The 13,441-nt window shown below is 53.7% G+C and overlaps 1 protein-coding gene across 1 annotated transcript; it reads right to left on the bottom strand.

Moving 5' to 3' along the window:
* Window positions 1-468: 468 nt before the first annotated feature.
* LOC104470283 (trinucleotide repeat-containing gene 18 protein-like) lies at window positions 469-13,081 on the bottom strand. The gene is made up of 13 exons (XM_010085142.1): window positions 12,667-13,081; window positions 10,036-10,478; window positions 9,074-9,235; window positions 8,079-8,220; window positions 7,509-7,626; window positions 7,155-7,230; window positions 6,802-6,910; window positions 5,750-5,866; window positions 5,309-5,473; window positions 3,456-4,750; window positions 2,887-3,123; window positions 2,333-2,407; window positions 469-1,766 (listed from the first exon to the last, which is right to left on the bottom strand). Exons 1-13 carry the CDS (start codon window positions 13,079-13,081, stop codon window positions 1,560-1,562), a joined length of 3,561 nt encoding a protein of 1,186 aa, XP_010083444.1. The 3' UTR covers window positions 469-1,559.
* Window positions 13,082-13,441: the final 360 nt, after the last annotated feature.

Genomic DNA, 13,441 nt, shown 5'->3' with positions numbered 1-13,441 from the left:
TGCGCCGAGGCGCCGGCGGCCCAGGGTGGAGATGGTACGAGCTCAGCACCATGTGGTTCGTTTAAAGACAAGGGGTAACTTCGCAGGGGCGTCCCTCTGCCCTGAGCCCCTGCCTTCAGTCTCTGGTACGCGGCCGGTACCAGGGCAGATAGTTTCCACTCTGTCCTTGTCTTAAGCATCTCCCCACGGGAGCCTTGGGCTGTCGCTCCCGACCGAGCCGGGCCCTGCTCCGCGTCCTAGCAATCTGTAGTGCGAGTCGGTAGTTGCAAAGATCAGTGCGTCTCTTGGAGGTTTTTTTTGTTTTAAGTGCAAGGATGTTGCATCGTTGCGTGGTTCTCCTCCGGTGTCCCCTCCGGCCAGGTGTGACCCTGGTGCGGCGGGGGTGATGGCACCGGTCACGAGCAAGATGTAGGCTCACCTCCGTGGAGGGAGGAAGGAGGCGATGGTGGTGGCTCTCCGGATGGAGCAAGCTGAAGGGTCCCCTCCCCGAGCCCGAGGTGGCAGTGGGGCTCTGGCTGTGGAAACACCACAGGAGGGCACGGCCGAGCACTTTGTCCCTGCTCCCTTCCAATGATGGGCAAGGGCTTCCCAGCAGCTCCACGTCTCTGCTCAGGCAAGGCATGGGGGGTAAAGCTGGGATACCGAAATCCAGTGGCCTGTGGAATCCTCTGCTCCAAGCACCAAGCAGCAGCTTTTCCCAGTCACTTCTTGCCCCCTTTCACCTCAGGCTCCAAGACGAGTTCTTTTTTCACCAAATGTCACCCCCTCGCCCTGCGCTTGCTCCCCCCCAGCACCTTTCCAGGGCAGGAGGGACCCAGAGCAACAGGGAAAGTGGGCTCAGACCGTTTGTTCGAGGCAGTGGGAAGGCAGCATCACAGACTGGATGTTGGCTCATCTCCCACCTGGCTCCTCTTCTGCCATCTCCGTGCTGGGGCCAGCTCTGCCCCTCCGTGCTCCATGCTGCCTGCCGGGGCCTCCAGGGAAAGGGAACCGCAAAAAGGCGCTGAGAGGATCGAGACGAGGCGCTGAGAGAGACTCATCTCCTTTCTCTTTCACCCTGTCCTTCCTAAAGGGTCATGCAAAACAAAGCAGGAAAGGGAATATAAGGATGGAGAGGAGCGTAAGCAGAAGGTTAGAGATGTCCTTCCACATACAGGCGGCTTCCGAGTTACTGATGGGGGCAAATGACACAAAAGGGATCCCTCCTGCCGGGGGGGTCCCGCTGGTGAAATGATCACGAGACCCATGTGCTTTCCTGGACCAAAACGAGGAACGGAGAAGTTGGTCAAGTGTCACCTTACTTAAAGCAACTTCCAGAAGAGCCTTGGGGTTCAAGCACCACCACCACTACCCCCCCCAACGGCATCTTCCTCAAGTCCCGTAACTGCTTCCCCAACTCCTTTCTTCAGCCCTCTCCTTCCTCCTCGTGTCTCTCGCGCTCTCCTGTCTGTAGTGTGACACAGAAGTCATGAGCATTGAAAGAAACAATCATGTCGTCTGAACAGGCACGTCCTCAGGTTTGTCCCTTCCCAGGGGGTGGGCACGTGTCCCCTGGGCGGTCAGCAGATGACAGGGACCCCGTCGGTGTTGAAGATCATGCCCGTAGTGGGCTCATAGGTCCCTGCAAGGTAGTAGAGGTCCTCACTGTCTTGGTATTTCTTTGTCTTTAGCATCTGCTCATATTGATCCAGACCAACAACAAGACACTTGTGGGAGATGGTCTGGACATCGTTTTCATCCACGTGAGAGGACTGGTAGAGGGCTCGCTGCATGACAGGAATGGAAGGAGGAAGATGGAAAGAAAAGGAGCAATTAGATCTCACAGCATTGACAGCATCACCTTCCGTATGCCGGAAAAATGTCCATCACAAGTGGGCTTGTGCCCACTCATCCCACTGCCAGCCCAGGGGAGGGACACTGGGAATTTGCACAGGTCCTGGGCAGTGTGGACACAACCCATCCAGCGCACTAAACCCCAGCCCTCGCTTTCACTCAGTTCCCACCGATGGGAACGCCCCAGCTGCCGAGCGCATGGACAGGGGAGTACGGAGGCCAGGGGTTTGTCATCCTCACTTGAAGGATGCAAATGCAAAGATGGGTGCTCAATATCAGCCCCGTGCTCTTCCCAACACCCAGCACCAGCAGCTACTCCCACCCTCCCAGAAACAACCATCCAAAGTTCTGGGCACTGCGGACTCAGCAGCTGAGGCAAAAAACAGGAGCCAGAGAAGCTCGGGGGGTATTTCTCCAGAAGCATTTGTTATGGCTTCCCCAGCATCCCCTCCCAGCTCTCCCCAGCATCCCCTCCCAGTTTTCCCCTGACCTCACCAACCTCCATAAAGTCCTTCCTCTGGTTGGATGCCTGCAAAGCTGTGGACAGACTCCTGCCTGATTTCTGATCCCAGCGCTGTGCCCAAGAGGAAGAGGAAACAGAAAGGAAAAGCAGGTGAACTAGTTGTTTTTCCAGGCTATCACCTCCCACCCACCACATGTGCCTTCACAACCTCAACCGTTGGCCACAGCCACTGGTAATAACTATTAAGAGCCCAGGGTAAACCACACTGCACACATGGGCAGAATTCAGTGTTTCTGAGCACCAGGCCAGTCATTTTTATGCTGTAAAAAGACTCAGTTGGGCTCTTGACACTCCTCCTGGACCAAGACAAGTCATTATTGACCAGTACGATAAAACCCACCCTTCCTCTGCTCAGAGGGTAAACACCAGGCTTGTCCACACCACAGGCAGCCCACACAACACGAAACAATGGGGCCACCCCCATTATGGTACCAGTAACAAACTGGGCTGTGTCCATTTTTCCTCACCCTTGGGCAAAGAAAAGGGAAGAAGCAGCTCTGCAGCCCTCTCAGCGAAGGAGACCCACCTACCTTGCCTTCGTTGAGTTTCTTCCCAGGGTTGGTTTCTTCTGGGTGATAAAACCATTTGACTCGGACCACCATGTTGTTCCCCCACGACTCCCACATGCTCTGGATCCGGCCAATGTAGGGCAGGTTGGGGCGGCCCGCTGAGAGGAAGACCGCACAGTCTCCGATGCGGATTATCTCCTTGCCCCGGACGATGGCCTTGTAGAAGAGCTTCCTGGCCTTCCCTTTCATTCCTCGTCTCTGCCAAGAGAGGATCACACAGGTGAGCAGCCAGGGATTACTCAGGTTTCCCCCCCCCACCACTGCTTGCCCTGTCCCCCATCCCACTCTGCTGTTGGCAGAGCCACAGCATCCACAGGAATTCCCGCAGGAAACAGGGCAGAGGGTCACACCATGCAGGATGGCTCCACCAGACACAGCGAAGGCCAACCCCAGTCTCTTGCAAACTGGACACCTAGGCCAGGAACACACCATACCAGTGGAGTTTCACCACCCCAGGAGAAAGGAAAGGGCACCCCAAGGCAAATGCCAGCGCAGAGCACTGCGGAGCGGCGAGAGAGGCTCTGGTTTACCTGCGTGGGTTTCCCGAACCACTTCCAGAGCTGCCGTGCCGGGAGGAAAGCAGCAATCTTGGGCCTGTTCTCCACCGACGGCAGCCGCTGGCGCTTGGCCAGCTCCTTGGTGGTGGGCAGGTGGATGCCCTCGCGCTTTTTCGGCCTGCTCTTGTTGCCGCTCTGCTGCGGGGCCGGCTGTTGCACCGGCTGCTGCGCCGGCTGTTTCTGGCTCTGGGGGTGGGAGGACGCGCGGGATTTCCCTGCCTGCTTGGTTTGCTTGGGTGGGAGGGTTTGCTGCACTGAGGAACTTGGCTGGGCCTCAGCTACTTCGTCATCAGAGCTACAGGAGGAGTCTTCATCCGTAGTGGAGGAGGAAGAAGAGCTGGAGCTCGATGAAGAAGAGGTCGATGAGGCGGAGGAAGAGGAGGAAGAAGAAGATGAAGAGGAGCTGCTGCTAGAAGAGGAAGAGGAGGAGGAATTGGAAGAAGAGAGAGGACTGGATGCTCTCGAGCTGGCCGAACTGCTGTCCTGGGCTTCCCCTCCGTTCTTCCCAGTCTCCTCTTCTCCCTCTGACTCCGAGCTGCTGTCGCTGCTGTTGCTCTCAGACTCCTCCACAGCTTCTGGAGCTGCTGCCTTTTCTTCCTGGTCCTTCGAAGCACTGAGGCCCTCTGGTGAGCCATCGAACTTTCCTCCAAAGCTGGCAGGGGAAGGGTCTCCCTCAGCTGCTTTGGCTCGGGAAGATTTCTGCTTGCCCTCCGCACCCACTGCAGGGGAATAGCCCAGCCCCAAGAGACTCTTGCTGTCTCTGCGACCGGCCAGGTTTGAGTCCTCCAGCATCCTCATCGCCTCCTTCATTTTCTTTGTCTTTGGAGACATCACGCCCTCATGGTCCAGCTTGATCAGGATTTCATTGTCATGCTTCCTCTGAGCCTTGACCATGGTTCCAAACTCCTGCGTCTCTTCCGTGGGCCGCCCTTTCTTGGCCTTGGCTTTCGACACTGAAGCATCGCTGGAGCCGAAGGCCGTCAGCGTCCCTTGGAGGTCGCTGTAGGGTTCTGTCCCGAGGATGCCGCCAAACACAGCAGGCGGGTAAGTGGGTTGCGGGGGGCTATGCAGCTTAGTGGAGATCTTCATTTTGCTGGCTTTCGACCGCTTTTCCTCTGTGGGGGCAGGAGAGCCTCCACTCGGCAGAGGCTGCGATTTTCGCGACCCCTTCATGCTTGGCTTGCCCAAGCAGGCTGGCTTCTCTGGGACTGAAGAGGTAACAGGTGAAGATTCAACCTGATCCTTCTCTTCTGGCAAGGCGGCCTCTTCTGCAGAGGGGGAGAAACACAAAGGCATGATGTCATCCATCCAGATGGGGACTATTAGCTCAGACACAACCAGACACCAATGCTGACTGGTCCCTGGCCACGGGTGGCTTGTTCCTGACTGCTCAGGTATCCCCAAAGAGGCACAGGTCCTTGCTGCTCGCTGAACAGCCTTCCTAAGCAGCCTGGCCTGATGCCAACCCCCACGAGCAGCCGATGGGCAATGCCCAGCAATGCTGGTTCAACTGCAGGGCAACCAAACTGCACATCTTTTGCATCTTCAGCCCTACTGATGGCTGCCGAGATGCTCAGCTGAAAAAGGGACCCTGCTCTGCGGCACTGACTGACAGGATGCTCTCACAGTGCAGGACAGCTTCTGAGCCAGCCTCCTGCAAACAGTAGCCACAGCAGAGCGAGCTGGTGCATGGATCCTCTGCACTCAAGCAGTGCATTCATTCCTCTCCAAATCTGGCCCCAAGCAACAGCTCTAACTCGGGGGGAGCAGTGGGGAACTGTGCCAGGACCCTCTCAACTCCACACCTGGCAGTGGTGACAACTTACCAGCTTTCGCCTTGACACTTGGCTTTCTCCCTCGCCCTTTGCCCTTCGACACAGGCTCCTCTGACCCCAGTGTAGCTCCTTCTTTTCCTTCTCCAGTGTCTTTGCTGGATTTACGGCTACGGCGCTTGGTGCTGGGCACCAAAAGGGCCGGGGAAGGCTCAGCACCTGAAACAGGCCAAAGAAATGGTCAAATGCAGTCAAGTAACACACAAAACAGAGGTGTGACACAGGGAACATACCCCTATCCATTCTGCTACAGGGACTGGGCTTTTTCCCGATGGGTTACATCCCACCCCAGCTCTGCATGTCCGTAATTGATGGTGTAATCTTTATGACTGAAAGTCTGTGAACTTGGTCCAAAATCTCAGAGGCAGGTGGCCTGAAACTCCCTAAATTTCATAGTGTGAAGTGTCATGCAAAAAACTGAACAGCAAGACTCACACTGGATCTTGTAGTCAGGTGGGAGAAGCCGAATGTGAGACAACGGTATACGTCCTGTGTCCCCGTCATCAAACTCTACTGTGATGAGGTCACCATCTTCCTCCAGATCCAGGGCTCCTGTGGGTTGGGGGGAGAAAGTGGGATTAGGGACAAACATCAGACTATAAACCCTTTGTCAGGGAAGCGGGGAAATGGGGGAAGACAAGGATCCTGCACCAGGTCCAAAGCACCCCGTCCTCACCTTTCCTAGACTGTGGAGAGAGCACAGAAGGCTCGCTCTGCAATGGAAAGTCCCTGAGAACACTAGACCAGCCCACCCAGTGTAAAATTTCCCAGTCAACAGCACTGCTCCAGAACATACCAACCATTCCAGTTTGACTTCCCACCTCTTTCCTCTATTTCCCTCTACTCTTACAGAAATTAACTTCTCTGTTTTCACTGATGTATCCTTTTTTTTTTTTTTTACTTGCATTTTATAACTACTCTCAGCAATCACAAGCTGCTGCTTTTCACCATCTCTGCAAGAAAAATAAGCTGTATTCCCACCCTCTCTTCTTGCATCAGCATCACTGGTCTAGAACTCATAAGTAATTCTTCCCTTATACACATGTAGTGTGACCAAGAGGCCAAAAGCAAGACCAGCCATGGTAGAATTGTCCAGGGCTCTTCACTGGCTTTTTAACGGGACCAGAAAGAGGAGCTGATGTGTCAGAAGAAAAGCTATGAGTGTGCAGGCGATTCAGAAACCTCCACAACCTCAGAAATCTTCGGTGCCTGGAGCTAATTCTGATTTTTTGATGTGTGTTTAATTTCCCTGATATTTTAAGCTCCTGAATTGCTCAGACCTCTTCCTACAAGAGCACATCTCCTGGACCAACAGGATGTTACTAAACCAGCATCATGACTGAGTTGGGCATGACCCAGAAGAAAGGAATGGGCCAGGCTTTGACCTCCAGGACACTCACGCCAGACCTCAGGGCTTCCCCAGACAAGCCTCAGGACACATAGGACTGAGACATCCCTGGTTCACAGAGCTGCAAGGGTGGCCTTACCTCGGACAACTGTCCCTGGGTAGAGGCAGCGGTACTGCTGGCTCCAGTAGGCTGCAATCCTTGTGCCCTCAGGCAGGAATCGCACAGAAGGCGGTTTCACATCGATGATCTGCTCAGGGCAAGAAGAAGGCAATTACTGACAGTTCTTGGCACCAGCACAGACCATCCCACCACACTTGGGGAGGTCAGTCACAGGGCAGTGACCCACACCAAGGGGAGCTCTGCCAGACTGGCCATGGAGGCAGGACCAAGGCACCCCTGCAGCTCCAGCCAGGGAGAGGCTCCCAGCTAGCCTCCTCCACCCCAAACCAGGCTCCAAGCACCGAGGACAGGCATGCCTTGGCCACACATACCGCTTCCTGCAAGAGCTGCTCCAGGCAGTAAATGTGGGGCCGGTTTCCCCTCTCGCCTTCCACCACCACACGGTATCTGAAACACAAAGGCCCAGTCAGACACAGCACATGGAAGATATGACCCCCATCAGCTCACACCTCCCTCTGAGCCCCACCGCCAGCTGACAGCATTTAATGAGAGATACTGGATTTTCCTCAGCGCTGATAAACCAGAGTGAATTCTCCTTCCCTCCATCCCACACTCTGTCAGTCTCTCTCCAGCCAGCTCTAGACAACCCCCAGATCAATCCCTGCATCAGCTATTTCCCCGTTCACTGGCAGAATTCGGGTGGATACAGTAGCCCCTCAACTCACATGTCTGGTGAATGCACTGTCTTGACATGCCCGGCGTAGAGCAGCTTGTCATCCATGGGGATGAGGACACGCAGACCGTCTTTCAGCTCATCCTTGTCAATGATGCAGGAGCGGGGAGCTGTGAGGTGTTGGAACAAGACGGAGATTAGAGAGCACCATAGATGAAAAAGCAACAGCAAGGAGACAAGGAAACCTCATACTCCCAACATCACCCTCCCCTAGGAAAAGGCCAGTAAGCCCTTTGCAGAAAGGGCTTGGTCTCTCTGGCTAGCTCCTGGCAGAGGAAAATTTTGCCCTTAATAAAAAGTCTTCTCTCTTGGTCACAGTAATACACCAGTAAATGAAAACAGGGCAGTTCCGAGCTTCATCTAGATGTCACAGTTGGCCACTCTGATAAGGCTTGGTTTTGCCAAGCCAAAGTGACTGGAAAAGCAGTATCCCCACTCCAAGGACTTGTGGCTTTGGATGAGAAATGTGTGAAAGCAGCACAGTCCTCCTCCGAGCAGTCCTGGGAAACCTGCCCAGCTCCCCTGCCTGTACAATTAGCCCCTCGGCTCCCCCTGTGCTCACCTGGTGTGGGCGGTCGCTCAACCAGCATACTCAGTGGGATGTTCTCATCCTCCGAGAAGCTGCTGTCTTGATTGGGTTCAAAATCCTCCTCTGCTGCCATGCTCTCCATGAGCTTGCTGACAGCTCCTCCCTTCCCTCGGTTCTGCAGGAGAGCAAGCAGCACATCAGCTGGATGCCAACAGGCAACAGTCTGATCCCATCTCACCTTCCTCCAGCAACAAATTACCTGAGCATACTGGGATGAACTTCTCTCCATCCTCAGCAGTGTTAATCACACAGAGAGCTGAGTGGGTGGGTGTTCCCAAACTTGCTTTTTGGTTGAATAAAGACTATTTTTTTTCTGGGTTTATCCCCAAGCATCGTTGACAGCTGACCAAAAGCTATTTCACACATCCTAGCCACATCTCACTCCTGGAGGTCAGGAGAGATGCTGCGGAGCAGACAGCTGTAGCTTTGCTCTGCGTTCATCACAGCATTCCCGAGACCCTGTTTTCCCTGCACAGGCAGCAGGCACTGCTCCTATTTCCTCTCAAAGCCCCACGATCTGTTTCTTGCTGTTACACACAGACCATAAGCATTACACTCAGAAATCACGCGAGAAGATGCAGTGATGTGTGTTATGAGAGAAGACAGCAATGGAGCAGAAACCGGCTGTGACCTGGCTCACCCAGGGCTGAGCAGCGCAACTCCATCACCATCTCTTTGGTCCTTGCTATCCACGAAGGCTTTCCCTCGACCCCGTGGCGGCCTTACAGAAAATCCCGCCTGCTCATTAATGCAGGGGATGAAGGCAAACAAACGCCAGATGGTAGCAGCAGGTACTACCCGATAGTCTTCCTTGGATTTTTGGTTTCTCAAATCAGCATTTTGTCTGTTAACACACCCAGCAAAACCTGCCTGTCTCTTTTCCCTCCCTCACACTGCAACAGTCCAGGAAAAGAGCAGGGCTCTGCCAGCCACCCTCCAGTTCACCCAGACTAGAACCAGCCCCTCACCTCTTTTTTCACCTCCTTGGCTTTCACCTTGGCTTTGCTCTTCTTGGTGGAGCCCAGGGCACTCGCCAGGCTGACACGAACATCAGATGGGGAGCTAGGGATGCCAGGAGGAGACATGGACGAGGAAGAGGAGCAGCAGGGTGTTTCTTTACCCTTCTTCCGCTGCTAAAAATAAAAAGATAACACTCTCGTCAGTAAAGAGAAGATTGGTAAAGATCTGGGCCCAGTGACAGGGGAAAGGCGGAGCAAAGCAGGCTGTGCACAGGTAGGATGAGGTTCAGCCAGCAGTTAATTCACTGACTGCACCACATCCTACACCTCCCAGCTCTGCTTTCAGGCTTCACACATTTTGGGAAGAGCTTTTCACTACCCTGGAGAGCAATTCCTGCCCATCAAACCTCCCCTCAAAGAGCTCCAAGAAGATCCCAGTGGGCTGCATGTCACATCTAACTTCTCTAACTCTCCCCACAATAAGTGTTCCTCCAAAACACTGCCATGAACTGAACCAAAGCTGGAGGGAGCCCAGCTTTCAGCTAAGACAAAGAGCCGGCAACCCAGAGATCACTGACACCACCAGCCAGGGACAGCCATCAGAAGACACCATGTAAAAAGTGAACAGCCTTAAAGGCCAGCGTGGGGGCCACAGCTCAGCAAGCAGATAAGGTCAGGCAGAGAGTGGGAGAGAGATTTCACAGATGTTTTAAAGCAGGGTATCCACCCTGGCTAATCCAAGCAGGATGGATTTGGGACACAGAGGGTGACACCTGTAACCTAACCTGCTCAAACACAACAGACTCCCTGCAAGTCAGACCCAAGTCTGATAGCTCCTCTGGGCGTATGCGGGGCTGGCCGGAGTGACAAGGAGCAGCCAAACAGCACCAGGACAACTGCTGAGACAGCTCTCCTCTTCCCTCACCCTCAGCTCCCAAGGGTCCCATGCACCCTGCTAAAACACTCCTCACCTTGCTTAGCTCCTTCCTCTCCTTCCCCTTGCTGCCCTCCTTCTTGGGGCTCATGGGTGTCACCTTGCCACAGCGCCCAGGCTTGGAGACAGGAGTGGAGCTGGCAGGCGTGGCGGGGGTCAGCACAGCTGAGGACGTGGTGGCATCGTGGAGGAAGATCCGCTCACTCCGGCGCCGGTTCCACAGGTCGTCATCACTGGCCTCCAGCCCAAACTCAAAGCTCAAGTCCTTGGGGGATTTGAATTTCTTCAGCTTGCGACCCTTCTCAGACCCAAGCTTGGCCTTGTCAGCACTCCCAGATCCAGAGTCGAGGCTGCTGGGGACCTGGCTTGGTGGGATGCTGCTTGCCTCCAGTGGGCCCTTCTTCCCCCGCAGCAGCCCTGAGGGAGACTTCTTCCTGATCTTGATCTCACTCTCCGAGTCGGTGTATTCAAACTCCGTCCCTAGGTGCAAAGGATTTAACCATCAGTGAAAGCCCACGAGGGGCCACGTCCCACTGGAAGCTTTTTATCTCCATGGGAGATGCCATGCTGGTTCAACAGAGCCCTTGGTGCTGCCCTTTCCAACCCTCACATCCCTCAGATCTGCAGTTCCACCCCATAAAACACTGATTTCCCTAAAAATAAGTCTCCCCTGCCCCAGCAGAGTCCACCCATTCAGGCAGTATGGGTCAGTGGGTTCCCTGTCTCCATTTTCTCCTTTCTCCCACAACCAAAATCCTTCAGGGAAGCTCAAAAAGACAAAATATCCTCCAACATTTGTCCCTCCACAAAAAGGAGTTCCTCAGTTGAAGCAAAGCACAAACCCCACACGCTGAGCCTTCCTCCCCTCCTGGCGGGAGTCCCCTCTAGTCTCACCTTCGTTTCAGGAGAAGGATCTCTTTAACAAATTGAATAAACCCAGTTCTCAAGCTTGTTTTTTTCCCATTGGCCATCAGACCCCACAGATCTTTTTACTGACTCAGGTAACCACCTTAAAATCAAGATTGGTGAATGATCTTTTGTCCGTGGCAAATGGAAACCCCCTCACATTGGTGTCTGCTCAGCATCACAGGCACAGCAGCACCCAGGGGCCTGGAGTACTGCAGCAATGCCAAGATGTTCACCACCTTCAGTGTGTTCCCCAGAACCCGATAAAGGAGAGCAAGATCATACGTTTCCAGAGGCAAAAGAGAAACTGAGGCAGCACCTACACACCCAGCAACATGGGCAGGAGGGCAGGCAAAGCACTGTGGCTGCACAGGCACTGAGCCATCAGAGGGAGATGTACAGCCAGGAGGAAGCTTGCCCAAGGTCATGCAGTAAGTCTATGTTGGAACAAGACTCAGCCTAGATTTTCTAAATCCATTTATTTCCCAGGGCACTGGACCTCATGGGACGGCACAGCACCTCTGAAGATGTTTAGAAACATCACCTGGTTCTCCCTCCCTAAAAAAGAGCATCAGCCAAAGTTCTCTCTTGCATTCTCCAATGTGCTGTGGGTCTAGAGGGCTGCACAACATTCAGGTGGGTAAACGAAAACGTACAAGGCACAAGCATGGAAAGCATCTTCTCTCCGTCCTTCTCTCTCAAATACACCCACTTTCCCGGGTAAATTCAGTCTGCAGGAACCTGCTCTCAAACCTCTTCCCCTGAGACAGCCCCAGCAGGAGAAGGAAAAGAGCAAGCCTGTCAAAATCAAAGCTGGCAAGGCTCAAAATGAAAAACCCATTGGAAATTACAACCCCCCCTTCTCCTCTCACTGTCGCATGAGACAATTTCTAGATGCTTCCAGTTTCAAGGAGGGCAGGTTGCAAGACGACAAATTCTTAACAGAGGCTGTTGGAACAAGTTGGCAAAAGCCTAATATAGCATGGAAACAGTGCTAAAACAAGCCGGGCTCCCAACGAAGACATCATTTTCCATTCCGAAGCATGCTATAAATTCCATTATCACTTAATAAATATTAATAGAGAATTTATAAATGGAGTCCATATAGATCTGTCTGACCAGGAATGATGTCACCAATGGGCACTTGCGCAGCAGGGCATGGGAAGGGGAAAAAATGAAAACTGTCAATTATGGGTAGCACACTGAAATGGAGACATAGATGGAGACAGAAACACAGGTTCTGGCACTGCAAATATACGAGCAGAGGAAGGAACGCTTGTTTCAAGTCTTGCTGGCCAGTTTCTGTGAGGAAGCTGATGGGATGGGCTGACTGAAGGGATTTTAATTCTGCTTGGGTGTCTCTGCTTCTCTTGGGTATCTAAGATCAGCTGCATTTAGCCCATGCTGCCTTCCCTAAAATGGAACAGCATTTCACTGCCTTCAGCACTCTGTACAAGGGGGCACAGTATCCCATCGCTTGCCTTTGCAGCATGACAGTTCAGGACTCAACAGGTAGGAAAAAAGGAAATTTTGACGAAGTCACAGCCTCTAAGGAAGCCATGGCTGCAGCTGCTAAACCTGCCATACCTGTGACCTGTTCTTGTTTTCTTGCCAGGAGATTGCCCCCACCAGGACCAAGCAGCCAAAAGCAAAGATAGCGCAAGACAGTGTCTGGGTAATAACTCACTCTCTTGCAGAACAGCAGGACCTCCTGAACCTTCTACCTTGCCCCCATGGTGCCAACCCTAACCACACAACTCACCCATCAGGCTCTGCCGCTCCTCCTTCTTCTTCGCCTTCTGCTTGGCTTCCAGCTGGATGATGGAAAGCGGAGGGGGAACGATGGGGCTGGGCATTGCGCTGGCAGCAAACCTTGCTAGAAGGCCCAGGCCGCTCTCGTCAAGGGCAGGTGACGAAAGGCTGTCGGTGCCATCCGTCCCGTAGTCCTCTGCTTCCTCCTCTTCCTCTTCATCCTCCTCTTCCTCCTCCTCTGAGCTAGAATCTAGCACGCAGAAAAGAGGGAAGCCATTATAAATCTCATGGAGTTGTGCATCAGCCACATTTCCACCCCAAACCGATAACTCTCCTGCTGTTTTGTGCTCACAAGTAGCACTGAGCCACCCACGAGCTGAGCCAGAAGATGCTGGCCACGGACACACAAGTGTCTTTGCAGCCATACAGCCGGTATCACCCTGCCTGCCACCACCCTCGCAGGACACTGCAAATCGGGGTACGGCAAAGAGGACCCATTCGAGGTGAGGGGTGTTGGCAGAGATTTGAAAAGGACGCCACGCACCCCTTTCCCTGCAGCTTTCAGGAGGAATTAAAAGCTTGATTTCTTTGAAAATCCCAACCTCGGAGCTGTGGGATTCCCCTCCCGCCCACCACCTCTTCCTCCATAATGAAATCCATGAGCGTAATCAGAATGAGCGATCAGCATGGAAGGGGAATACCAGGGATCAGCCTGCACTACGGTGGGATGCAAGGAGAACAGAGAGAGGAGAAGGGGCAGGAGGCAAAAATGCAAAGGGGGGGTT

This window comes from Pterocles gutturalis, unplaced genomic scaffold, assembly GCF_000699245.1.
Source record: "Pterocles gutturalis isolate BGI_N339 unplaced genomic scaffold, ASM69924v1 scaffold36575, whole genome shotgun sequence".
NCBI classification, from domain to species: Eukaryota; Metazoa; Chordata; class Aves; order Pterocliformes; family Pteroclidae; genus Pterocles; species Pterocles gutturalis.
This window is presented reverse-complemented; position numbering and strand designations above follow the sequence as displayed.

Coding starts and splice junctions, on each gene's coding strand:
- LOC104470283 (XM_010085142.1), bottom strand. CDS start 13,081: ATGGCTGCAAAGACACTTGTGTGTCCGTGGCCAGCATCTTCTGGCTCA. Junction 9,236..10,035: donor AGAGGAAGGAGCTAAGCAAG/GTGAGGAGTGTT, acceptor TATTTTTAGCAG/CGGAAGAAGGGTAAAGAAAC. Junction 4,751..5,308: donor AAGTGTCAAGGCGAAAGCTG/GTAAGTTGTCAC, acceptor CCCCCTCTGCAG/AAGAGGCCGCCTTGCCAGAA.